Source organism: Silurus aristotelis (genome assembly GCF_946808225.1).
Source record: "Silurus aristotelis genome assembly, chromosome: 21".
In the NCBI taxonomy this organism is placed as follows: Eukaryota; Metazoa; Chordata; class Actinopteri; order Siluriformes; family Siluridae; genus Silurus; species Silurus aristotelis.
The window spans coordinates 6244284-6271592 of record NC_139594.1 but is presented as its reverse complement, the minus strand read 5'-3'; the positions used below and the strand labels follow the sequence as shown (position 1 = coordinate 6271592).

Sequence of the window (27309 nt, the reverse complement as noted above, 5' to 3'; positions counted from 1 at the left end):
TAACTGAAGTGAAACTGAAGGGTGCAGTGTCAGACGTCAACAACAACATATTTCGGGGTTTAAAAGTGTAATTTTTGTGCAATATGCTATAATATTCTATAAATATATGCTATATTTACCTAGTGCTACAAAAAGATAAAGGATATTAATGCTGACTGTAAATAAACTACCATTTTTTATCACGTGTAAATCTGCTTTCTCTTTAATACAAGAACAGTTCTAACATAGAGAATCGCTCAACCAAGTTGTAACAATATGTAAATATGTGAATAAAAAAATTAAAATCTGAATAGTCTACATAGAATAGCCTAGTCATGTTCCATTCATGTATGGGATGTTGCAGGCATATATGTTTTGAGCTTTCATTGAATCTAATTGAAAAACCTGCCCTATTGTCAAGCTTTATAGAAGTTCTCAATTAACAGCTGGCAAGACTTACTATTGGATGGATACCCCAGCCCAGCCACAGACTTATTTCATCTCAGATAGTTTATTTCATCCTTGTGTTACTGCAACATATCACTTTACCCATTAGCAGGCAGCCATGTGCCCTCTGCCTATTTCTGCCACCATTACATGTAAAGCAAGAATCTCATGCAAGCGCATGCAAGTGTAACAGGAAAGCCTTCTGATCGCTGACCCATGCCAGAGCACTGCTATGTAACAGAACCAGATCTGCACTACATTTTACGTCTGCCTACATGGTACATACTGCATGAAATGCTGTTCTAATGATTAATACTTTATGGAACTGTAAAACAGACACCGCTTAAAATTACGGTTGACCTTTAAAGTGCTATCAATTTTTTCATGGGCATAAGAATCTGTAATTATAAATGTGAGCATAATACATATACAAGCTATTCAACAAATTCATTAACAGCAACAGCATTTTGCCAGCTACTTTAAAGACTTTGGAAGGGTTTCAACAGGGTCTTTTGAAAGAGGTATGAAACAGGTTTGACCTCTCTGTTCCTCACTCTTGTTAATCTTCCTTAGTTAGGGGGTCCTCTGGGAGGGAGATCAGGGCCTTGTACAGACTGCAAGCTAAGTATTTAGACAGGGACCGCAGAGTAAACAGGAGATAACCTACCCTCTGGGTTCCTTCAAAACCTGTATGCAAGTTTACCTGGAAGATATTTTGATGAAAATGGGAAGTCACATGAAATATTGCTTTAATTTGGATTTCTTTCCTGTTCATTTACTTTTAATTTGATTAATTGGTAAAAAAAAAAAAAAAAAGCATCCTTACTTTACAGCATTTTTCTTTCCACCCTTCCTAAAACTGTTTTATTTAATTATTAGCAATACTTTCTATCAAATTCTACCAAATTCCTTGTGTGTGTCAACACACTTGGCCAATAAACCTGATTCTGATATCTATCTATCTATCTATCTATCTATCTATCTATCTATCTATCTATCTATCTATCTATCTATCTATCTGTCTGTCTGTCTGTCTGTCTGTCTGTCTGTCTGTCTGTCTGTCTGTCTGTCTGTGTGTGTGTGTGTGTGTGTGTGTGTTTGAGCAGTTGAGGTTTAAGGGCCTTCCTCAAGCTCGGTGCTGTTGGGATTTGATCATACAACCTCGTACATGGAAGAAACCCTCAAATCGCAGGGAGAACATGCTGAATGTATGCACACAAGGAGGCAGAGGCAGAATTTACGCATCCATCAACCACAGAGGTGTGAGGCAAACCTGCGTAACCCCCTAAATCCATGTGCCCCCTTTTATGTAATCATTATTATAATGGCAAATTATGTCTTTAAACCGAATTATCCTTTGCAATCTTTTAGATCAGACCAAGAAGTATTAGTCACCTCAGTGAAAAAGACTACATAGACATGACTGTAAGACACAGCGTGTGTGTGTGTGTGTGTGCGTGCGTGCGTGCACGCGCACGCGGTGTCGCGGTCCCTTTAACAATCCCACAATTCATCACGGTTAAGGGAAAAGAAAACCACGTGGTGTAGGCAGGAGTCGGAAACAGTGTGACATTCAAATACAGACATTATGAGGATAAAAACATGTCCAAATCACTGTAGAGGAAGTGTAGATATTACAATAAAATGAGCAGCATGAGTAAGTCTGGTAGTTGGTGTTTTTTTTAAATGAAGTAATAATAATAATAATAATAATAATAATAATAATAATAATAATAATAATAAGATAATGACGACAAACAAGAGGAAGTTATTGTCAAAGACTAATGTATGTGAAACGGTAAAAAAGCGACTCCAGCTGCAAACAGATGTTGGAGACAGAGACCACCAGGGCAGGGATCAGAATCCGACCTGCAGTCAGTATTTTCCCAGTAAAGCTGATACTGGAGTTAGATTGAGATTCGACTTCTTTAACCAGCCATGTGTTGATTTGGCCAAAGCCCTTTTGGGTAAGGTAAGCAGTGAACCTATTAATAACACTCTTTTTACATGCTAAACATTAGGAAGTGATTATAGTTTAATAAGTTTTTTATTTTAAAATGGTACACAAATATTTATCCTCATGGGTAAGATTTATTATTATTATTATTATTATTATTATTATTATTATTATGATTATTATTATTATTATTATTATTATTCTGCATCAGTAAAAGTACAAAGTAAATGAAATCTATACAGCACAAGATACCAACTAGTCTTGTCTCACCTGAGTCTCTGAATTTGATGAAGATATGAAGGAGACGTAGACAAAAGATTTCTGAATAATAAAACTTGACTTATAAGATAAGATCATTCTTCTGTATTTTATAAAAAAATAAAAATAAAATCACTTTATTGATGCCAATGGAATTGATTGACATAATGGATAAATGTTAGGTGAAATTATTTATTGTGCACCTCAGTTGTTTTTTGTCAGAACTTTGAATTACAGGGTTTTTGTTTTTATTTTTACGGTACTATTTACTGTGGTATTAGACGACGTATATGTGGAACATTGCCTGAATAAAATCTGAGGCCTACACGAATGTCAAAGATGTATATGTTATAAAATATTTCATTCAGAAACATCTTGATCGCTACTAATAATACATTGTATGTATATGTAATATATTATGAATATACTAGTAAGGATGGATTTGGACTGTTATAAATATCAGAATCAGAAATAGTTTTATTATCATGAACTTTTACACACACAAGGAATTTGCCTTGGCGACAGGAGCTTCCAGTGCAGGAGAAAGTATATATGGAATATAACAAAATATAGGAAAAATGTACAGGATATTTACAAGTGTGCAGCTTACAAATGTACATTCGGACTTTATGTAAAAATGTGTCAGTTATGATGGACAATGTATAGTTATGAATATTGTAACTGTATGGCATTGAGTATAGCTTGTGTGCCTGGATGTTCTGGTGGACGGTGCAACGAGAGAGTGGGCTGGGTGTGTGGGGTCCAAAGTAATTTTCTTAGACTTTTTCCTCACTCTGAAGGTGTGAAGATCTTGGAGGTGGGGCAGTGGGGCACCAATAATCCTCTCAGCATTCCTGGCTGTCAGATGTAGTCTTTTGATGTCTGATTTGGTAGCTGAACCAAACCAGACAGAATTAAATATAAAGTCTATTATAATAGCTTAGAATTGCAATTTGCACAAAAAGTCCTGCATTTATGGACCCATCACTGAACAGTACACCTCAACAATGATGGAACTGCAATGAATGGACATTCTGTGCTACTTAAATTGGGATAGGTTTCATTTAAAGGCTTTTTTCCTCTCAAGGTTTCTTCTTTTATCATCCCAGAACGATTTTTTCTTGCCACTGTCACTACTGGCTCAATCATTAGGGATAACCTATTGTAACCTATTTATTTTTTTTAAGCTGCTTCAGGAAAATGTCCATTGTGAAAGTGCTATACAAATAAAATCAATTTGATTTGAATCTGCCAAATGTATTAAAAATATTCAATGATATGCAACAAATGTGTAGCCATATGCTAGTCCTTTTGTGCTTTTCTAAATACTGAGCAGTTCTGACTCAGCATGTTATGGAAGTTCTTCATTGTCTGTAATTATATGATTAAAAGAATAGACTACTGCTCTAACTACTTGCCTCATATGTAGACAATTTGGCAGGATTTCAGTGTTTATTTCCATTCACAGGAGCCATAAAACAACAATTCCAGAGAAATCATCAGACTATTTATGCAAAAATGCTAAACAAATTGGTAATCAGTAGCACAAGTTTCCATTGAGGGCAACTCTGTCTGGAGGTATGCCCATGTTTGTAATTTAAGGCTGCTTGGAAACTGAAAGAGCATGGGTGAGTGAGACATATGAAAGGAATTACGTTAAAGGGTATCCGGCCTGATGTAGAAGTGTCAGACCCCCACACCCCTCTGTAATATGTGACCGTGCATTCTTTACAGCCAGAGAGGAAGGACCTTTTATTCACTCAACTAGTTTGCTCATACACTCACCCAAACACACACACACCCTATTACACATTCCAGATTGCTTATTTCATTTCGGTATGAAATAGCTCATACATGGTTTGCATTTCAGGACACTGTGTGGAGATGCTTGCATAGAATTAGAAATCATAACATTCCTCACAGAAAATAATTTATCACCTGCATTCAGCAGAATTAAGTGGCTCTTGTGTCAAAGTGCTTCAGTTTAATTAGCATTTAAATACACAATTCTGTGCTACATGTTAAAATATATAATCCAGGCAGGAAAAGTGCAGATTTGGTAGAATGTACATAATCAGAAGTATCAGTTACCCTTAATATTAGGGAACTTTATAGAAAGTCAGTACTATTGTCCATAGCAATTGATAGCTGTAAAGGTGTAATCAAAGATGGCATAAATTGGACATGGCAGCTTAATTGTACAGTTGCACCACCTGCTGACAATGAGCTTGCACATGCTTAAATGACTGGACGGTTAACCAAGCGCATTTTTTAAATGTGATATATGTTTTGAAGGTGCTGGTGCGCAGGCATTCTGACGGCACAGAACTGAGAGGCAGGGTGGTGGAGACGGAGGCTTACTTGGGCGGCGATGACGAGGCATCACACTCGGCTGGTGGCAAGCGCACAGAAAGAAACACAGCCATGTTCATGAAGCCTGGCACCATATATGTCTACTCTATTTATGGCATCTATCTCTGCATGAACATCTCCAGCCGGGGTAAGGATTCTTCCTCGTAATGTGAAAAAAGGATCGTGCCATTTTAGAAATACAGAGTGAGGTTCTTTCAGTGCACTGTATCGACGCTTGTAGTATTGTGAATGTTTCATTAAAGGACCTCTTGGTGGTGATGATGTATCCTTTGTTTCACCTTGAGAATAGATAATCACATTAACTGCTGCTTGCCTGTGCGTTTGTAGGGAAAGGAGCAGCCGTGCTGTTACGTTCCCTGGAGCCCCTCGAGGGTCATGATGCCATGAGGAGGCTGCGAGCATCCAAGCGTAAAGAAGGCGCCAAGACAGTGAAGGACAAAGAATTATGTAATGGTCCGTCTAAGCTGTGCCAGGCCCTAGACATCCAGCGCTGCTTCGACCGAAGGGACCTGGCATCAGATGCCGATGTGTGGCTGGAGATGGACACAGAATGGGCTACGTCTGGAGAAAGAGACGTGGTTTCAGCCTTTCGGATTGGAATCGATTCACATGGAGAATGGGCCACTAAACCGCTCCGCTTTTACCTGCGAGGTCACCGTTGTGTCAGTGTGGTGGACAAAGCGGCTGAGAGCATGCAATAAGGAGTTCATGAGTCCCGTGACGCTAAGATTGAAAGATCGATTATTATGTGTTGTTAGGATGTATTACAAAATGCGTTGTGTTACCATGACACGAGCAGTCCAAAAGCATTAGCACATGTGGAAGCCAAAGAGATGAAGTGTTTTTGTAATAAATCTCTAGGCCAAGGAATGGGTCTTGTGCTTAGTGATTTCAGAGATCTATAGGAAATAGCATTTGCACCCTTTACCTTCTCTTACCCACGTTCTGTTTTATGCATACAGGAAACCGTGGGGTCCCTGGTATACTGGTCTGGAATGATCATTATGGTGCCATATATTTTTTTATCCTGTTTGTTTGACAGAATGATTTATCACTTCAGGGATCACCCTCATCCCCTTACAGGAATGAAAACTAACTATTCATTGTATGGGTGTCCAATGAACTCTGAGGATTTACAATTAATGATTCAACCATATAAAAAAAAAAACCCCCACACACACATGGTCTGAGACAAAGGCAAAATATCTTATCTTTAAAAAGCTACATACAATATTTCAGGCATATCTTGTGTCCAGAATTTCTTCCTTTTAACAGTGTGTTAGGATCTCATGTAAAGCCAACAAATGATCAGTGGTACAGCCAGCATGCGAGCAACTTTGGTGTAGAAGGGTGGAGACGGCACTTGACTTGTGCTACTCGGGTGGTGTCTGGAACAGCGAGATGACCGGGTCCTCGTGGTTAGTAACCACTAAGACACTGCGGAACTTGTCAAAGAGAGTCTTCAGCTGAGAGCGACGCATGTTCTCATTGTACATGATCTCCTCCAGGTGGTGATGCCCTCTAAAGTAGTGTAGCAATCTGCAGAGGACAATCCAGAAAACAAAGTTTGTATTTTTGCTGAACAAATGTCACCTTTTGGTGAGAAATATTTTATTTAAATAACTAATAAAAGAAATTCTGTTTAAAGTAAATGAACATTTCACCATTTGGAATCGCTTCACAATTAGTTTTTTTTTTATGGAAAAGAAAAATCTATTAGCTCGATCAGAAATACCGTCTAGACATTGCTAGTGTTATAAATGAACATTATATGGAATATAATCAGCAACAAAAAAAGGCCAATTTCAGCAACCATCCTGTGTTTCATGGATATAATTCATTAGCTTAAAAATGATTTATTTTAATGATTTAATTCATTATTAGTAAACCATTCTGTGCAGTGTGGTGCTTAAAATGCAAATATTCTGGCCGCCTTTGAGCTACTTATTAGGGTCTCTGCTCGATTAGGGTCTCAATATGGCCAGAAAAACAGAAGCTTTCTTTAGAAACTATTCAGTCTATTGAATGTTTTGAGCAATAAAAGCTTCTGTATGCAGTAAAACTCAAGAAATTAGAAAATAATTACACACTACTCCCTTCACGAGACAGCGCAAGCTCTCTCCAATCAGGAGAGACAAGGAGTGGGAGGCCCCTGTGCATAACTGTGCAGGAGGATAAATACACTGGAGTTTATAATTCGACAGACGCACACTTCGTGTCCTAAGCTATCAGAATAATTATATAGCACCCAAAAAACATCAACTTCATCTTCAGTACTGAGGAGTTGACTCTCGGATGCTGGCCTTATAGGCAGAGTTTAGAAGAGAAAAAGGATATGGGACAATAAATAGAAAGTTAAAATAAGTAAACAAACATTCGTAATTAAAAGATGCTGGAGGAGTACTTCATAGCATCAGCAGTGGGGAAAGAAATGTCTGTAGTGCTTTGGTGCGGGTAAAATGAGAAATTTAGCAAAAACTCCATGCAGACACAAGCCCCTGTAGAAGGTTCTTGATTGAAGCCAATTTCATTCTACAATATAGCAATAAGACAAAACACTACTCTAATTTATGCAAGATCTATTTATAGAAGTCTTCAGCCAGCAGAATCACCAGATTCCATCAACTCAACTATATTCTTATATTATTAACCTGTTGTGGAAGCACTTGGACCAGATCTGTTCTATCTACATATTTTGGGATGATGTTTCTGGTAGCATTGTGTAAAATGGACTTGAGGGATTCCAATCTTTTGAATGACGGTGTATAACATTCATACATTTCATATATACACACTTCATATATATTTCACCCAAATGAGGATGGTTCCTCTTTTAAACCTGGTTCCTCTCAAGGTTTCTTCCTCATGTCATCTAAGGGAGTTTTTCCTTGCCTAAGTCACCATGGCTGCTCATCAGGGATAATCAGGGATCACCATAACTCTTAAAATTCTGTTAAGCTGCTTTAAGACAACCTGTTGTGAAAAGCACTATAGAAATAAACTTGACTTCCACCTTGCAGCTTTCATGATTTTTGCTTAAAAAATAAATAATTAAATAAATAAAAACACGTGTGTGTGTGTATGTATGTATGTATATATATATATATATATATATATATATATATATATATATATATATATATATATATATATATATATACCCACACACACATACACACACTTAAATGATTATATATATATATATATATACAAACACCCAGAGGTTCCGAAAAACAACCAGGTAAACAAAACGTATCATAACACTTTTAATTACCGAGCAAACATGCGCAGGTCATCGGGGTTTTGTGCAGCTGGTACGTTAAGGATAGCATGGCGCTCGTGTTCGGTCAGACTGGCCAACAGGGTCTCAGTCATTCTCTTATTGAGTGGAGAGTCTCCACCTGTCAGGAGCTCAGCACTGGAGTTGTCCATGCTGGGGCTTGTCAGTGTCATGTCATCGCTGCTGGCTAGAGACAGAGAAGGAGGAACAGGACCGATTAGTCTTCTGGAGATGGGAATCGAGTTACACTGATTATACACAGCCGTAATGAACTGTTACTTGGGGAGCCAAAACTGAGCGTGGTGGGCGTGCTGAGGCTGCGTCCGGCCATACGGTTCATCGCTGACCTCTCTTCCTCCAGCGGAAACGGCTGGTCTTCGTTGGGTGGCACAAGCAGGCATGCGTAGGTGTGAAGCTGGATCAGCAGCCGCCTCTGCAGCATCCACACAACCATTTGGATCAACTGCGCCTGTGCAACGAGACACGCACTTTAACACGTGAAACCTCAGACAAGCTAATAACACAACGTAAACAATCAACAGTAGCAGCGCAATCTTCTATTTAATGTGTGCGTTTGGTTTGGATAAGCAAGCAGACTTTTAAGACAACAACCAGGATGCTAGGAAGTAGCTGTGAAGGCAGACGTATGCTCAAGTGCTGATTGGGAACAGAAGAAAGAATCCAGGAGGAGAAATGTGTGTGATTAATCTGGGTCTATTTTAAGGGGGAACCCTTCCGAGACACACTCTTGCGAAACCTGCCTCCCCTGTCTTTTCCCTCAGTACCCACCAGGGGGTCACAGTAGCATATGGCTGCAGCTACTAGAATATGCAAGATGTAGGAAGGATGCCTGTCAAAAGTTCTCAAAATACTTTTAATACTACTATACTATTTAACCTACATTGCTTTGCAGGTCATCTCAGCTTTTTTTGCCGAACGAATGATAAATGATCATGAGAATCATGCATGCACCATGCAATACTAACCTCATGTACGGAAGCATCCAGCGGGTTCCTGAACTCAGACAGAGATACAGGTAAAGAAAACTTGGCCAACATGGATGGCAGGTCATAACCAGGGAACTGCTGGGAAAACTGCTTTGCCAGTGAAGAGTACCTGAGAAGATATGATCATGCACGTTATAATTGAGTTGGTAAATAGCATTTTCTTAGAAATATTATTATTTTTTTGCACAGGGTAGAAACAGGGTGAGAAAGGTTACACTCACAGAAAGATATTAGCATGTGGAGACAGCATGTATACGTTGTTCTCACAGAGTGGATACACAATGATGGCTTTACCCCAGTATACCAACTGGGCAGCTATCTGAAAGACCTGTCAAAGCAGCACAAAGCCAGGGAACAGATTACCTTTGTTTCACAAGCCTAAAGAAGAATAACTTCTAAAATACTAATTAAGTAGCGTTCCATAATTTTCCTACTGATACAAAGAAGTAACTTTCTTAATTTTTTTTTTTACCTTCTTTTGAGAAGAAAAAAAAGACAGAAGTATGGTAAGTGAATAAAAAAACAATATTAATATTTTCTTTTTATATTACAGTAGTGAAATTACAACTTTTTGGGAATAAAAAGCTTCAAACAATATGAAAAGCTTTAATAAATAGCAAAAATATAATTTTTTTAAGATTTGAGTAAGTAATTTAAAAAGATTTAACCAATTAATATCTACAGTTTATTACAAGGGCTCAGGACCACAGGTTGCATGAACAGGTTTTATTTAAGCATCAATCACTGAACAGGACACATTAACAATGATAAAGATTTGACTTTCAGTGCCACCCAGATGAGGAGAATTTCCCTTCTGAGTCTGGTTCCTCTCAAGGTTTCTTCCTAATTCCATCTCAGAGAGTATTTCCTTGCTAAAGTCTCCACTGGCTCTCTCATAAGTGATAAACTTTCAAATCATAAGGAACAAACCTATACATTATTTTATACAACTTTATAACCACTTTATCACTGTACATCCCCATTGTTAAAAGAGCTATACGAATAAAAAATTAACTGAATTCAAGTAATTATTTTACTACAGTTGACTGATGGTCATGAGGGCTCTGTGGTACCTGTTTCATATTTTAATAGAAGTCCCTTCTTGTTAAAAGATTAGGCCCCCCTCGTTCCCTAAAATAATACAGTACTTTACATGCTTTTATCAACCGCGTCCACTAGATGGCAGCATATGACCAAGATTATACTGTTGTTTGCATATTCCTTATTCAATTCAATTCATTTTTATTTGTATAGCGCTTTTACCAATGAACATTGTCTCAAAGCAGCTTTACACAGATAATGTGGTGATTAAAAGTGAATATGTTCTTTATAAGTAAGTTTGTCCCTGATGAGGTGGCGACTGTGGTGATGGAAAAACTCCCCAAGATGGCATAAGGAAAAAACCTTGAGAGAAATCAGACTCAAGAGGGAACCTCATCCTCATATGGGTTGCACCGAATGTCCATTTATAGCAGATATACGATGTTGCGGGGAACAGTGATGATGATCAGAAGCGAAAAGTAGTCCTGAGTCAATGTAGCAGTCTGTTGACATTAACTACAGTCCAATCCATCCTCAAAGCGCCCGTCCTTATGCCCAGTGCTAATTATCTCTTAATCTCGGAGTTTTACTGCATCATATTTAGATTAATGCAGTATCGTTTGATGTTAGAATTATTTAAATGTAGATTTTCTTTCTATATTTAGAGCCAACTAAATATAGAAAAACTTGCTTTTTATTTTTGTGCTTATTTCTTTTTGCTGTTTTTACTAGTAATTTATTTTTCTTTTTTTTTTTTATCAGGTTGATAAATGCATCAAAAAAACAACAACAACTCATTAATATCCAAGTCACTCAAGAACTAAATATCTGGTAATAAATTTGAGTTTGCTTTAACTATAAATAACTAAACGGTGCTTTGTTACCTGCAGGAGAGCAAGATCAGCATCTTGTGCCAACTGCTGCAGGTTCTTCATAGCTGAACAGATCTTGACAAGTCGCAAAAGAGCAGGAGAGCAATCAAGGGGAAGTTGGTCCAGCAGCGCTTTCTCATTGTCCAGCAGCAGCAGGGCATGGTACGGCCTATAGGGACATTATATTTATATCTGCAGATAGAGTCAGCTCCAAAAATACTCTTAATAAATTAAATGTAAACATATCATTGTATAGTTTTACTTAAAATACTGTTTATATTTAGACATGTTTCTTAAGGTTTTAATAATGCGTTCCTATCTAAAGACAGATACTATAGCCGTGGTTAACATTCTTCTCTAAAAGGATGTTTATATTTGTTACCTGATGTGTAAAAGTAAAAGAAAATCCGTATCATCTGTTTTAATAAATGCTTCTTTTTTATAGTGTGGGATGAAATAGATTTTAGATGTATAACCTCATTTATGTTATACAGAAAAAGGGAAGTGGTCAAAGACTAGTCAGTTCCTGAAGACTACAAGGATGAGGATTTTTTTAGTATTTTCTAAAATGCTTTAGCTGCATTGAAAGAAAAATTGGATTTGTATACAAGACATTTTTTTTTTTTATTGAGAATGTCATTTTAAACAGAACCTATTAAAGAAAATGGAGTTTAGTACAGGCACCTATTAACTTAGTGTGTGTGTGTGTGTGTGTGTGTGTGTGTGTGTGTGTGTGTGTGTGTGTAGGGGTATCAATTAAACGTTACACTGTACTGCACTGATGAAAGTCCTAAATAAAAAAAATGAGTAAGATTTAGAATGGGCATAGTGTAGAAACAGGTTTTGTCCACTAGGGGCACCTTTCTGACGACGCTGTGTACACACAATAGAAAATATAGTCTCACCGAATGGCCTTGAGGCTGCGTTCCAAAGCTTCTGGGGAAATGTGGTTCCCTCCAATACGATGAATCTTGTGTGGCAGACAGAAACTGACCTCAAGCCAGCTGTTGATGTGAAGTCGCACCACTCCAGTTGTGCACAGGCTGGTATAAAGCACGCAAAAAAATTTCCTTCACAAATATCTTTCTGCTGTACAGGTTATGTGCTGTGAGATGTTACTAAAATGCAAAATGTAGGAAAGAAAAAAAAAAAAGGATAATGCCTACCTGTCATAAGCCTCTTTTAGGTCACTTGCCAGTTTGCACTTGGGAAGAATGTGTCGAAAGGGAGATTGCAGAGTGCCATCTGCTGTAATTGTAAACAGGAAAAGGCTTGGGTGATATTTAAGCACTTTTTTATGCCCCAGATTTCTCTTTAATTTATCCTTTCACACAGTCACTAACAGCAGGTAGGTAAAGGGCTGAGAAATGGAATGGAAATGTGTTTTATATGATAAAAATCCTCACTCTCAGTCATGGTCGTGAGTTCATCTTGCACAGCCAGCATGAGTTTGGCCTCTCTGGTGAGGTACTGGCAGCGTCGTTCCTCGTGCTGCAGGGCAATGGCGATGCGCCTTGACAGGTTGTGCATGCAACTGATCACCGACGGCTCGGCATTCGCCTGCGGCAAGTAGCAGAATTCGTTATCCAATCAATTTTAATAAGTGAACCTTGAGTCATAAAACAGTCCTAAGGCACTGAAGCCCTTCCATAATTTGCATTGGGTACATTTGCAGTCATACAAAACTACATACAAACATACTAAAGTCATTTACGATCACAAAGTTGATTTCTCTCCAGAGAAAAGGCAACAGTTTAAGACAAATAAAAAATATGCAACGGTGGATTTTAGGTTTATGTCGCGTCCGAATTAAAACACGACTTGTGGAACCTTTTTCTGTCATTTGATTTTTTTTACAGTAAAACTTTCAAATATTTGAACCGCTATTTCTCAATTTCTGTCATGTACCGTATTTCCCGGACTATAAGCCGCTACTTTTTTCCCACGCTTTGAACCCCGCGGCTTAAACAAGAAGCGGCTAATATATGGATTTTTCCTGGGTTTTTCCCGATTTCACAAACTTCTAAATAAAAAACTGAGACCCATAACATTAGACCAATGAAATTGCCGAACAGGTTCAGGTGAACCAATTAAATTCTTTATAATAAATCAGATGCGCTCCCACTGAATCGGGCCGCACCACATCATAAATATGGATGATGTTCCTCTGATGTTTGACCTGCCGCTCACTCGGACTGTCTACAGGAAATGCAAATCATTCGTCACGCTGAAAACAACCGGGCATTAAAAAAACACGCACTTCACCTGTGTTCTGAGCTGCACGGCATCGGGAGAAAAGATTCACCGATGGTGATTTTTAAACGCACGACGATGCCAAAAGATAAACTCCCGAGAGAAATTGTGTAAGGAAGGAGGAAGACAGTGAACAATGACTTTCTTGGTAGGCTACTGTTTAGATACAAGCCGTGTAACAGACACTGTCTTTTATTAAAGCCTGTGTAAAGTTTCAGTGTAGACATGCGGCTTATAGACAGGTGCGGCTTATTTATGTTCAAAATAAAAATCTTTGTAAAATATTAATTGTAAGATTATTCGAGGTTCAGAGTGCAGATGCAATTGTGTTGCACATGCGACTGCTACTTCAATTCTTATAAAAAACGATTATTAATATTTTTCCACACGTACCAGAATATCTCAGATGTGAAATATTTCCTTGAATCGAGGAATAGGAGCTTCTTTGTTTATCATTTTTCAAAGGGATTCGACTTCAATGAAAATATTTGGTTTTATGGATATTTTATGAATAAGAATCTATTTACTAGTAAAACCAGCAGAACCAATGTATTAAAAAAAAACACTCCTTTTATACCATAAAGGTTTTTTTAAATAACAGTATATGTGTGAACACTATTCATTTAAAGATGTGTATTACATTATACAATCATCCAAAATATGTACTATTTTCTATTCTTTCTTTTTTTTTTTTTTTTTTTTTTAAGTATAATTGAAGCAAGCAGACGTGGGGTGTTCCTGCTGAGTCACGGTTGGACCTCGAGTGAAGTCTGAGGGAGGGGACGTGGGTTATGGAGTGGTCAGATATGAGCGGCTGTGAGAGTTGACTAAGCACTGTGTTGTGCTGAGCCAAAGTTTGACGGTGGAGATGTGTGAGGGCGGGGCAGTGTGACTAAGCAAAGAGTGGAGTTCTGATAGACAGGTGACCAGGTGCTTATCAGAGCCCACTCCCTTAAAGAGAAAGTGAACTCCTACTTAATTTCAAATAGCTGATTCACTTCATCTTCTACTGCATGATAAAAAAATAAAAAATATCGTGGCATGAAATGTCAGCATTTTCTTACCCTTAACGCGAACACAACACTAAACAAGATCATGGTCGGCATTTCTCTTTTTGGTGAAGGGTCTGTTTTGGAAACCTACAAAAAAGAAAAAGTGTTACAAAAAAACAGTGTTACACTCTGATGTTAAATGTGGAATTCATTAATTAACTTTTTAGGATAAAATATCAATCAAGCATGCTAATTATATTGCTTTCTAGAGCATTAGGTGCATCATTTCAGTTAAAACTCTGTCCATATATATAGATCAAAATGTGTTTGGATAGAAAGAAGACAATTATTTCTCTTTTTTAAATAATCAATTGGAATACAAACAGACCGAATTCAACTAACTTGTATTTGAATCATATTTCCAATCTAAACTGTTGCAGAAAATATGTAGAGATTTTTTCCATTATTCTTAATGAACAATGAACAAAACTATACAGCCAAAGGAGTAATAGCTTTTATAGATTTCAGAGCAAATGCTTATTAAAATGTACATGACCTCTTGTTAATATATATGCATACAAACAGACATAACCTAAATAAAAAGTATAATGAATGAAATATTTAAAGCTACTATCCAACTGTATTTAATACTGACTCTAGTAACAGGCAGAATGAACTGTAACAACTTCAGCCAGTAGGTGGGGCTCTTAAGCCAAAAAGTCATTTTGTCCATTTGTCTCCTCTTTGCCACATGATCCAAACTCAAGGCCTTTAGACTAAATTAAGCTGATATTATGATCTGTGTTGATATGATTTCAGTGCAATTTTCGTTGTAACCTGAATAATATTCCTGTGTAATTTGTCTAACCTGAATAGTGTTTGGCGGCTGAAGGAGTGTAGGATGTCCCACAAATCGAACATTATCGATCTTCAGCTCAAACTTTTTGCCGCACATATCTGACTTGGTGGCCAAGATGGTGGCAAGAATGTTATCAGAGAATCTTTAAAGTAGAAACAAAAGGCAGAATAAATCGAGGAGGAATCAGCAAACCAAACAACAGGAGTGGATCTTAAAAATTCAGTTCCTATTCAACAAACACAAGCTGATCGTCTAACAAACTGTTTAGCAATAAGGCATATCGAGGAAACACATTCAAATTAAATGCAGTTGGCTGAGAATTAAAAGTTTCATAACAAAAAAGAAACACGAATCGGAACACATCCTGTGATGTTGCTCGTGATTTATCCATTAAAAACATACATAAAGGGGAGATTTAGTGGTGAATTATTATTTTTTTTTTACCTCAAACTGTTAAATTGATTTCGCCAGAAAGAATGTTTAGAAACAGATGCTTGTATTTGTTGAATATATACATGGATTGCGAGCATTGTTTTGGTTCCATTGCATGCTTAAAGTTGAAATATTTAAATCACTTCGAATTACATGAACCCAAAACTAAACATCAAGGCAAATCATTTCAATACATTTTATTGATATTTGATCAATCAATAAAAAATATTCAACACACAACTGACCTTGTGATGTGTAAATTCGATTAACATCAACCATAATTATACCCCGTGATTTCTAAATTAAGTGACTGATCTTTAGGACACCTGCATTTAAACACATTACAGTGTGTAACTGAATGGCAAAATGGCAACAGAGAGAAATTAAGAAAGAAACCTGGGTGTTCTAGGGAAGAAAAAGGAAATGTGGTTTAAAATGAGTTCATCTTACCCTTCTACCAACTGTTCATCAGTTAATGGAGTTTGTTCTCTGAAAGGGGAATATGGCCATAAAAAAATACAGGGGGAGAAAAAAGAAAATGGAAGCAAACAAGGTGACAAAGATGTTAAAAAATATATATATAAGAATATGTGGTGTGACTAAAGTTTTTAAAATATAAAAATGCCCAGACTCTTTCCGCCAGTCATCTCATATCATGAATAAAAATAATACTTATAAATAATAATGTGCTAATTACTACCTAAGGCATAATCAATAATTAATAGTAATGAAATTATGTCCAAACAGTAAAACTGAACACTTGCCATTTTCTTCAGCGTATTTAAATACAAACAAAAACGACACTCGCATTCAAAGATGAGGAGTGAAATAGAATAGAAATGAAATTGAATTATTTCTTTATTTTGCGCCTAACCAAAATTAAATTGTGTCCCATTCGCAATTAGAATACACGTCATTATTGGTTTTATCCTGGTCTATTTTGGAAATTCTTTCAGTTGAACACAAACTGGTGCTCATCTTATTTGTTCGTTAGTTACATTTGGTTCGATTCCAGAAGACTGAGCTTTGTCTACTTTCTGCAAGGAACGTGACTCAGCTCAGTTTTCTCATGAGTAAAAATTCAGCTCAGCAGGTTATGACGATGCAAGAATTTAAACAGCATTGCAGGCTTTCATAAATGCGACACACCGAACACAAATTAATGACATCAGCTACAACCAGCAACTTTACAGATGATAAAACGTTGTAGTCCATCCTAAAAAAGACTGCGCATTTTCCTTTCAAAAGCGAAAATAAAAAGTCTTACTTTAAAATAAATAAATACACATGGGCAGGTCATGTAACTAAAGTACTAGTACTAGAAAGAAAGAAAAAAAAAATCCCGATTTTAGTCATGATTTTATGCTGCTAAAAGAACAAGGAAGTGAGTGCTACTGTAGCGCATTAATATAGTACACGAGGGATGAGAGTCGAAATGGGCTCAATTCTGTTTGGTATCAACAAGTAGCTTGAATAATATTTCAATATTTATTCAATTAAGCAGTTTAATAAAAGTATATTTACACTTTATTGCCAAAAGTATTGGGTCACCTGGTCATCAGTATGGTATGTGATTTTTCAGCATTGCATTCCACATTTACTCCCAATTTGCTCTTATAATTCCCTCCACTCTTTTGGAAAGAGAGATTTTGGAGTGTGCTTATAAATGTTTGTGTTCATCACCCACAAGGGTGTTATGAAAGGCAGGTACTGATGTAGGTGAGGTGTGGAGGCCTGGGGTGCAGTCAGCATTCACATTCATCCCAAAGGTGTTCAGTAGGGATGAGATTAAAGCTCTATAGCAGCAAGATCTTCCTCTCTAAAGCATGTAAACCAGATCTTCAAGGAGCTCACTTTGTGCACAGGGGCACTGCCATGCTGGAACAGGTTTGGGTTTCCAAGTTCAAATGAATGCAACATTATATTATCGCGCATCTGAAGACGTCCTGTACAATTGAGTGCCTCCAGCTTTGTGGTAACAGTTCGGAAAAGAACCACAAATACCAGGAAAGGTCAGGTGTCCCAATACTTTTGGCAATAGTGTAAATAGGAAAAGCATTTCCTCACCAAGTTAAACTGTTTTCCTGTATGTTGGATGGATATAACTATAAATGATTTAAAGCTGTTACAATCTTCTATGCACAGAGCTGCGGTCACTGTGAGTTTGGCTGTGACCAAAAGCATAGGAATCATTTTTTTATATACATTTTAAACCCTCTTCATATAAACACAACATAAGAGACTGGGCGATATTTAATGATGCAGGGCTAAGCAAACAAAACAATCCAAATGCTCTCATTAAAATACTATTGCGGGGAATTTGGTGCAGGATATGACATTCAACCATTTCCTAGAGTGTTTCCATTGGCCAGGCATGAGTTATCTTAAACCATCATAGTTCTCGAGAGAGAGGTGCTGTGTATCATGGCATTAAAAACCTGCAGAAAAGCCTGGTCAGATCACACAACAGGGATTCATCTGCAAGATATTTCGCTTTGAAACCATATTCATACTAAAAATGACAAAACCGCTTGTGATTTCATGGGTCTTATTTACATTTGTCTTTCGACCATATTTTCATATTTCCTTCTGACATTTATAGACTACATCTTAAGGGAATTTAAAATATCTAATAAATCTTGTTCTATTAGATTGGAATGATCACCAAAAATGTTCGAGAATAAACTATAAATTAGCAAAAACAGCCCCAGACTACTTTCAGCGTTGATCGTATACAGAATTTCAAACACTGTTCATGCAATAACATTTACAGTACCGTGAATCTCCATCTTGGTCCTCGGTCGCATCATTCGTAGTCCTCAGTGCATATGGACTTCGTTGTTTTGCTGCAAACAAACAAGAAATTGACATTTACACAGTTATTAACACTTTTATTAGAAGCAAGACAGAATTAAAATGAGTTATTCAGGGTTTAATAGTTGACTCAAAGACCCAACAGTCACAGTGAGATGCTGGAATTTTGATCTCAGATTATTATCTTAAGCAGTGTTGTTATTTCAGTGACTCTTAAGAGTTGTGACTGTTTGGGCAACTTTATCTTTTTAAGAGCCCAGTAAAAAATAACCTCTGAGAAGACAGTAGTGACTGTCCTACATTAAATACAGATGTTCAGCTGAAACCAAAGATGCTGTTTATATGAGTTGAGAGAACCAGTATAGTTGATACACTACTGGTCTGTAAAGCCTGACTGAGTTGTTCTTGTGCAATCCATCATCACTGCGTTAATCCCAACAGCCAATCACTGATCATGGTTGTTTCCAATAGTTACAGTTACATTTCTGGCATTTGGCAGACTTACAATTATGAGTTATACAGCTGAGCAATTGAGGGTTAATAGTTTTGCATAAGGGCCCAGCAGTCCATCCATCTGAGTGGTGGGGGATTTTAACCCATGACCTTTCAATCAAAAGTCCAACATCTTATCCATTGAGCTACCACTTCTCTTCACCATCATTGATCACCATTGTTCCAAGCGGCCAATCATTGAGTATTTGTTTGTTACCAACAGTGAATCACTGATCACCATTGTTCCCAACATTCAATCACTGATCACCACTGTTCCTAAATCCGATCACTGAGCACCATTGTTCCTAAATCCGATCCCTGAGCACCACTGTTCCTAAATCCAATCACTGAGAACCATTGTTCCTAACAGCCAATCACTGATCACCATTGTTCCTAACAGCCAATCACTGATCACCATTGTTCCTAACATCCAATCACTGATCACCATTGTTCCTAACATCCAATCACTGATCACCATTGTTCCTGAAAGCCAATCACTGAGCACCATTGTTCCTAACATCCAATCACTGATCACCATTGGCTTAACATCCAATCACTGATCACCATTGTTCCTAACAGCCAATCACTGAGCACCATTGTTCCTAACAGCCAATCACTGATCGCCATTGTTCCTAACATCCAATCACTGATCGCCATTGTTCCTAACATCCAATCACTGATCGGCATTGTTCCTAACATCCAATCACTGATCGCCATTGTTCCTAACATCCAATCACTGAGCACCATTGTTCCTAACAGCCAATCACTGATCACCATTGTTCCTAACAGCCAATCACTGATCACCATTGTTCCTAACATCCAATCACTGATCACCATTGTTCCTAACAGCCAATCACTGATCACCATTGTTCCTAACATCCAATCACTGATCACCATTGTTCCTAACATCCAATCACTGATCACCATTGTTCCTAACATCCAATCACTGATCACCATTGTTCCTAACATCCAATCACTGATCACCATTGTTCCTAACCTCCAATCACTGATCACTATCGTGCCCAACAGTCAATCAACTAATAACTGAAAATCTTCATGTTACTTCATTTTCTATAAAACAAACTTACTGCCACCGAAGATGTCAAATAAACAAAAATAAAATCTAAAGTTTGATCAGGACACTTACTTGCAGTGGATGACGTGTTTTCAGACACTCCGCCGAAGGGGTATCGAAAGAGTAGTTTGTTTCCACGACTTCCTGAACTAACCAGAATAACACTTATAGGACTGTTTTTATCCCCATTCTTCTGAAAGGTGGTCTCTGCGTGTTTAGGTGTTGGTTTGTGATCTAAATCTAGCGAGGATTGTTTATACATATTGCCTTTTAGCATGTACTTGGCCAAACAATACCAATGACAGCTTGTAAAATGTGCAACTATGGAAGCTCTATCTGATAAAAAACACGGGCAACAGCGTGTCCAATAATCATAAATTAAAAGTTTCATTAATTAATCACCGGTTAACTGACAACGCGTGGATCAACATCATTCCACGAAAGATCTTCATCTGTTCTGCTTTTCGTGCCAACATCACAGCGAGGGCAGATGTTGTTCCAGTGATTTATCCAGTAGACAAATCTTTAAGAGTTGCACTTTACCGTAACGCACTCAACATTATAATTTTGCTTTGTAAACGCAAAATGTAAATAAATACATTTAATTCACAAAGACAATATGAATCTACCGCAATATACTACTGGTTTACAAACACCGAAACGCACATGAGCAAAACATCCGACCCTTAAATCAGTCCGTGTTTCAACATTTACTTCACGGGAGGTTCCGCGTTGGTTATCGCTAAGGTGTGCGCTAAAAGCTTGATAAAAAAAAAGCAGTCGTGTTTCTAGTATTATTTACCATCATAATAATAACGTTTTTACCATGATCATTATTTTACACATTATTTTTATTTAGTATTTATTTAGTTACAGATAGTAATGATGATTATGTGAATATAGAGATTCAAGCTGTTTTGGTCTTGTGCTTCCTTTTCTACCTGCCCCCAGCTGCTCTTCTAAATGGACAGTCATCCAGATCATCCTCAGACCACAGCCAACATCAAATACATGACTGTTTGCCAAATGTTATACAACCTATATGTTGTGTCATAAAACATTGCATTAGTTGACAAAAAAAACCCAGTAAACAACAGTGTTTACAGTGTAATAGTTGCAGCTTTGCTAATAAACATGCTCCTGAGATACCAGATACCAATCCTGTCCTTTTTTTTCTTTCCAGATCTGCCTGATTCTTCCCAATGCCCTACATCTGGTTTGAGTTCTCCCTAAATAGAGATCATTCTGTGAACCTGAGGATGGTTCCAAATAAACAGCCTAAAGATCCATGAAGTTACTGAGAAACTTATGAGGATGGATTTGGACTGTAACTAATATCCACAGACTGCTACAATGACTTGACAATGCAATTTACATGTCTGCATTCAAGGACCCATCTCTGAACAGCCTGCTATGATATGACTATAGTGAATGGACATTTGGTGCCTCCCAGATGAGGATGGATTCACTTTTGAGTCTGCTTCCTTCAAAGGTTCCTTCCTCTTACTATCTCATAGAGTTTTTTCTTGCCACTGTCACCAATGGTTTGCTCTTAAGCCACTGGCTTGCAACTTATAGGCGCTAACATTTAAATAAAAAAATCATTACCTATGTATCTCTGTAAAGCTGCTTTGGGACAATGTCCATTATTAAAAGTGTTTTGGATTATAGAAAATAGTTTTAACCCATTTATGAAATTGAAAATAGGCTAAAGTTAAGATGTAATGTCAAGTGCAATAAAGAGTAAATATATCACTTGTGCTCAGTATTAAGAAGATTATATAATTATCGTTAAAAATATGTAATTCCACCCTTTTTTTCCCCCTTAACCCAGCCATTAGGGTTGCACAAGCCAGTGTACTCTTAGTGCCGGTCTCAAGCCCGGATAAATGGGGAGGGTTGCGCTAGGAAGGACATCCAGCATAAAAACATGTGCCAAATCAAATATGCGGAACAGGAATCAGAATTTCATACCGGATCGGTCGAGGCCTGGGTTACCAACGACCACCACAGGTATCGTTAGCCAACAGGGTACCGGTTGTCTACAGAGATGTCTACAGAGACAGCAGGAAAAGGAGAAGTGTAGGAGAGTAGAGGTTCGGGTTGGTAATTTAAATGTTGGTACTATGACTGGTAAAGGGAATGAGGTAGCTGATATGATGGAGAGGAGAAAGGTAGATATGTTGTGTGTTCAGGAGACCAAGTGGAAAGGGAGTTAGGCCAGGAACATTGGAGGGGGAGTTAAACTGTTCTTTCATGGTGTGGATGGGAAAAAAAATAGTTTCGGGGTGATTCTGAAGGAAGAGTACAACAAGAGTGTAGTGGAGGTGAAGAGAGTTTCTGATAGGGTGATGAACGTGAAGCTGGAAGTTGAAGGGGTGATGATAAATGTGATCAGAGTTTAATGAAGTGGTAGAAGTTGTACCTAGGATTAAAAGAAAGGGTAGGTATGGCCTTAAGTTGAGGAATGTGGAAAGGCAGATTGTGGTAGAGTTTGCTAAAAGAATTAAAATGACAGTGATAAACATTTATTTTAAGAAGAAGGAGGATCATAGGGTGACCTATAAGAGTGGGGAAAGGTGCACACAGGTAGACTATGTTCTATGTAGAAGATGCAACCTGAAGGAGATTGGAGACTGTAAGGTGTTGGCGGGGGACAGTGTAGCTAGACAGCATCGCATGGTGGTCTGTAGGATGGTTTTGGAGGTAAAAAAAGAAGAGGAGGAGAGTAAAGACTAAAAGAAGAATAAGATGGTGGAAACTGAAGGAGGAAGAGTGTAGTGTGAGGTTCAGGGAAGAGGTCAGACAGGGGCTCGGTGGTGCTAAAGAGGTGCTGGATGATTGGGCAACTACTGCAGAAGTAATTAAGGGAGAAAGCTAGAAAGATACTTGGTTTGACATCTGTAAATAGAAAGGAAGACAAAGAGATGTGGTGGTGGAATTTGGAAGTGCAGGAAAGCATAAGGAGAAAGAGGTTGGCAAAACAGAAGTGGGATCGAAAGAGTGATGAGAAATGAATGCAGGAGTACAAGGGGATGCGGCAGCAGGTGAAGTGGGATGTGGCGAAAGCCAAGGAAGAGGCATATGAGGAGCTGTATGTGAAGTTGGACACTAAGGAAGGAGAAAAGGATTTATACCGATTGGCCAGGCAGCGGGACCGAGCTGGGAAGGATGTACTGCAAGTTAGAGCAATAAAGGATAGAGATGGAAATGTGTTGACTAGTGAGGAGAGTGTGTTGAGTGTGGGAATATTTTGAGCAGCTGATGAATGAGGAAAATAAGAGAGAGACAAGGTTGGATGGTGTGGAGATGGTGAAGCAGGAAATGGATAGGATTAGTAAGGAGGAAGTGAGAGCAGCAAAAAAAGGTGCCTGAGGAATGAAGTAGGAGTGTGCTGGTACCGATCTTTAAGCATAAGGGTGATGTGCAGACCTGCAGTAACTACAGGGGAATTAAGTTGATCAGTCACACCATGAAGTTATGGGAAAGAGTAGTGGAAGCCAGGCTGAGAGAAGAGTTGACCATCTGTGAGCAACAGTATAGTTTCATGCAGAGGAAGAGCACCACAGACGCATTATTTGCTTTGAGAATGTTGATGGAGAAGTATAGAGAAGGTCAAAAGGAGTTGCATTGTGTGTTTGTGGATTTAGAGAAAGCGTACGATAGAGTGCCGAGAGAGGAGTTGTGGTAGTGTATGAGGAAGTCAGGTGTGTCAGAGAAGTATGTGAGGGTGGGGAAGGACATGTATGAGGACAGTGTGACAGCAGTGAAGTGTGCAGTAGGAACAACAGACTGGTTCAAGGTGGAGGTTGGACCGCATCAAGGACCGGCTCTGAGCCCTTTCCTTTTTGCAGTGGTGATGGACAGATTGACAGAGGAGGTCATAAAGGAGTCTCAGTGGACTATGATTTTTGCAAGTGATATTGTGATTTGTGGTGAGAGTAGAAAGCAAGTTAAGAAGAGCCTGGAGAGGTGGAGATATGTGCTGGAGAGAAGGGGAATGAAAGTCAGTAGGAGTAAGAGAGAGGGCAGTGGAGTGGTGCGGTTGCAGGGAGAAGAGGTGGTGAAGGTGGAGGAGTTCAGGTACCTGGGGTCAACAGTGCAAAGTAATGGAGAGTGTGTTAGAGAAGTGAAGAAAAGAGTGTAGGCAGGGTATCAAGGGTATCTGCAGGAGTGAAAGGGAAAGTAGGTGGAGCTGGAGGTAGCAGAGCTGAAGATGTTGAGGTTTTCGTTGGGAGTGACAGAATTAGAACTACGTTTATTAGAGGGACAGCGCATGTAGGGCATTTTGGAGACAAGGTGAGGGAGGCGAGATTAAGATGTTTTGGACATGTTCAGAGGAGGGACATGGGGTATATCGGGAAGAAGAATGCTGAGGATGGAGCTGCCAGCAAGGAGGAAAAGAGGAAGACCAAGGAGGAGGTTTATGGATGTGGTGAGGGAAGACATGCAGGTTTGAAAGAGGCAGATGTAGAGGACAGGGGGGTATGGAGACGGATGATCCGCTGTGGTGACCCCTAATGGGAGCAGCCGAAAGAAGAAGAGGAAGATGTAATTCCACCTTATATCTGATAACATTTTATCTAGGAATTAACATGTAAAAATGAAAAAATCTTTACTGAATCTATTATTTTTTGGATTTATAGAACTTGTAACTATTTTAAAGAAAAACAATGAAAAAAATGGGCTCCCAAAATCCTTGCAACATAATACATAAACTTTTGATCTTGTGATCTAATCATCACTGTCTGGTCTATATTGTTGAGCTCAAAGCAAGAAAGGTTTAGCAATGTAATATATTTTTTAGACAGATACCTTGTGTTTATCCAGAGTCACCTGTTCACCAATCCATTGCAGGGAAGATTTATCAATAGAGCACTCTCTGACAAGTTTATAAGCAACCAGTGAGACATCATCTATGATGTTGCAGTGTCTGCAATTCCTGTACAGTACCGAGACTGTTTTTTTTTCTTTGACAGACTGAACCGTAACTCAGATGAGGGTGTCAAAACATCCTGCCATAATGGGGCAATACTGTAGATCTTTTTAAAGATGATGGTGCCAATGCATTCCATCCACCAGTGGTGTAAACCAGTGCCTCCTGGGAATCAGATGTACACTGGCAACCACTGAGTAAAATCTGTACAGTACAGTCTTATTGAGGACATTCAGATGAAATTATTAAATATTGCATCATGCATGCTGCATACATACATATATTGGAATGACCTCAAAGTTTTCTTCAAAGGTTCACATCCACTTGACAAATTAAACTTAACCTCATCATAGCCACTTATATAATATCAGTGATTAATTGTGTATTTATTTTGTAGTTATATAATAATTTTACAAAACCATTATACTATTTTCTGAAACTCAGTATTTGTTAGTCATTGTTTCTCAAACACATGTTTTGTTAATGTACACAAAAGTGTCATGTGATTTGAAAGATAAGACAACCCGAATACTCTGCACTGGCATGTGTACATACCACAACCATAGCTACAAAGAAATGTAATTCAAATTCTTCTCCCACGTTGTAAAAGTATTTTACAAAAATAAATTGATTTTAGAGCATGAAGACGATTTTAATTGCTGCACCTCTGCTATTGCAGGTGTGAACAATGTTACAATTAACCCATCGATCAACCTTCCCACTCCCCTTAACAAATTGGTGCACCATCATGTGTTTTAAAACTACATGTTTACTTGGTGAATTGTGCTCAATTATGTGCCATTAAACCATCCTCATTTTTTACACAATAGAATGTAAACTAATGATTTAATACAATAAATAATCTATAAATAACAAGAAAAATGTTAATATTATATAAAGTATAATTTTCATCAATTTCCTTCACAATTAATCACATGAAAATATTATGTAATCAAAAAGGCATCGAGTCAATAATGCTTTGAAGAAAGGGATTACTTACAATTTAGAATCAGATCTTTATTTGTACACTTATTTTAACAAATACAAAGCAATTGCAGTCTTAGTGGAAAGTTTAGAAGTAGCGGCTGCTCAATGCAGCGACCACGACTGCCAGAAACTTCTGCCATGTTGCTTGAATTTCAGGGGTGAAATCATCTCCAAATTTGGTCGCGACTACAATGGTGAGACAATCGGCCAAAAGCTGAAAATGTCGTATTGTAAAGCGGTTAACGATCCATTATACAATATATTTATATTTTTTTTAAAAGAAAGAGATGACGTACCCTAAAATTATCAGGGTCTACATTGAGAATCTCGCAGTGCAGCTGGCTCAGGTTCGAGTAGATCGTCTTGATGTCATCCAGGTCCTTCACTGCCGCGTCCAAAGCATTCAGCACCACTTTGCCATGGGCAGCAACCGCAGGGTTTCCCAGGATTGCTGCTACACTGTTTAGATTTCCAAATTTGCCAAAATATCGCTGAGTCCATGGATAAACAATCAGCACTCTGTCGCAAATAACAAAGACGGAATAACGGAATTATGCATTATTTATGTGCAATTACCTCAAAAGCATGCAGTGTGTTCCGGGGTGATGTAGTACACCGTATCAGCTTACTAGTTATTTATAAAGAGTTTTACCTCGCCAGGGCCTGAGGCCCGATCTCATCGACATTGATTTTGTTCCATAGATCTTCTATGGCACTCCTTTCGGACTCTGACCAGTGGACCATAATGACTGCTTATTTTAGTTTTGGGTTTTGCAGCACTGACTACGTTGCTAGAGTGATTCAGTATTTTCATTCAATCTTTATCTCCGCCCCCAGCAATACTTACAGACCTAGTGGCAACACGTTAAATCACGATTTTTTTTTTCTTCACATAAAGGTTTTATGAATGGTCAATCAGGGATATAAAATGGAAGTATTACATTCTTAACATGTAGAAATATTACTGAAATACAAATTCTGAAAATATATTTCACATATATTGATGTATTTAGCTAATTAAAAGTATTCATGTCTATAATGTTAAATCAAATAAATTTTTCTCGATAACTTTTTGATATCTGATTACTATATTTACTGTCTCATGTTTTGCTTACTCACTTGCTATCCAGTTAATAATTCATATGGGTGTCTGCATTTTCATTTTAGCGACCCTACCCAGTTTTAGATTATGCCTGTATTTTTATCGCATCGCTCCGGCCTGTTACACCCATAACATTTTTTATGGATGAAATTA

The 27309-nt window shown here is 38.0% G+C and overlaps 3 protein-coding genes across 6 annotated transcripts; 1 reads left to right on the top strand and 2 right to left on the bottom strand.

Annotated features, from left to right (window-relative positions):
* The first annotated feature begins 1943 nt into the window (after positions 1–1943).
* On the top strand, positions 1944–6666 carry mpg (N-methylpurine DNA glycosylase). The gene is made up of 3 exons (XM_083523230.1): positions 1944–2398; positions 4937–5141; positions 5342–6666. Exons 1-3 carry the CDS (start codon positions 2174–2176, stop codon positions 5713–5715), a joined length of 804 nt encoding a protein of 267 aa, XP_083379356.1. The 5' UTR covers positions 1944–2173; the 3' UTR covers positions 5716–6666.
* On the bottom strand, positions 4606–20842 carry nprl3 (NPR3-like, GATOR1 complex subunit). 4 transcript variants are annotated; one of them, XM_083523226.1, is made up of 14 exons: positions 20204–20824; positions 18527–18596; positions 16201–16239; positions 15328–15460; positions 14532–14606; positions 12621–12774; positions 12381–12462; positions 12120–12257; positions 11227–11383; positions 9523–9629; positions 9281–9410; positions 8574–8763; positions 8289–8481; positions 4606–6553 (listed from the first exon to the last, which is right to left on the bottom strand). In XM_083523226.1, the coding sequence occupies exons 1-14, from the start codon at positions 20520–20522 to the stop codon at positions 6388–6390; spliced, it is 1953 nt and encodes a 650-aa protein (XP_083379352.1). In that variant the 5' UTR covers positions 20523–20824; the 3' UTR covers positions 4606–6387. The 4 variants fall into 4 exon arrangements, with proteins under 4 accessions (XP_083379352.1, XP_083379353.1, XP_083379354.1 ...); XM_083523227.1 differs by having other exon boundaries at positions 12381–12459; XM_083523228.1 differs by lacking the exon at positions 16201–16239 and having other exon boundaries at positions 20204–20842.
* A 5221-nt stretch (positions 20843–26063) lies between these two features.
* Positions 26064–26915, bottom strand: LOC310716285 (hemoglobin cathodic subunit beta-like). The gene is made up of 3 exons (XM_083523307.1): positions 26707–26915; positions 26351–26573; positions 26064–26268 (listed from the first exon to the last, which is right to left on the bottom strand). The coding sequence occupies exons 1-3, from the start codon at positions 26796–26798 to the stop codon at positions 26140–26142; spliced, it is 444 nt and encodes a 147-aa protein (XP_083379433.1). The 5' UTR covers positions 26799–26915; the 3' UTR covers positions 26064–26139.
* Between the last annotated feature and the right edge of the window lie 394 nt (positions 26916–27309).

Coding starts and splice junctions, on each gene's coding strand:
- mpg (XM_083523230.1), top strand. CDS start 2,174: ATGACGACAAACAAGAGGAAGTTATTGTCAAAGACTAATGTATGTGAA. Junction 2,399..4,936: donor CCAAAGCCCTTTTGGGTAAG/GTAAGCAGTGAA, acceptor TATGTTTTGAAG/GTGCTGGTGCGCAGGCATTC. Junction 5,142..5,341: donor CATGAACATCTCCAGCCGGG/GTAAGGATTCTT, acceptor GTGCGTTTGTAG/GGAAAGGAGCAGCCGTGCTG.
- nprl3 (XM_083523226.1), bottom strand. CDS start 20,522: ATGAAACTTTTAATTTATGATTATTGGACACGCTGTTGCCCGTGTTTT. Junction 12,775..14,531: donor GTGTTGTGTTCGCGTTAAGG/GTAAGAAAATGC, acceptor TACTTGCCGCAG/GCGAATGCCGAGCCGTCGGT. Junction 12,463..12,620: donor ACTCACGACCATGACTGAGA/GTGAGGATTTTT, acceptor TTACAATTACAG/CAGATGGCACTCTGCAATCT.
- LOC310716285 (XM_083523307.1), bottom strand. CDS start 26,798: ATGGTCCACTGGTCAGAGTCCGAAAGGAGTGCCATAGAAGATCTATGG. Junction 26,574..26,706: donor GGGCCTCAGGCCCTGGCGAG/GTAAAACTCTTT, acceptor TATTTGCGACAG/AGTGCTGATTGTTTATCCAT. Junction 26,269..26,350: donor TAGACCCTGATAATTTTAGG/GTACGTCATCTC, acceptor CGACATTTTCAG/CTTTTGGCCGATTGTCTCAC.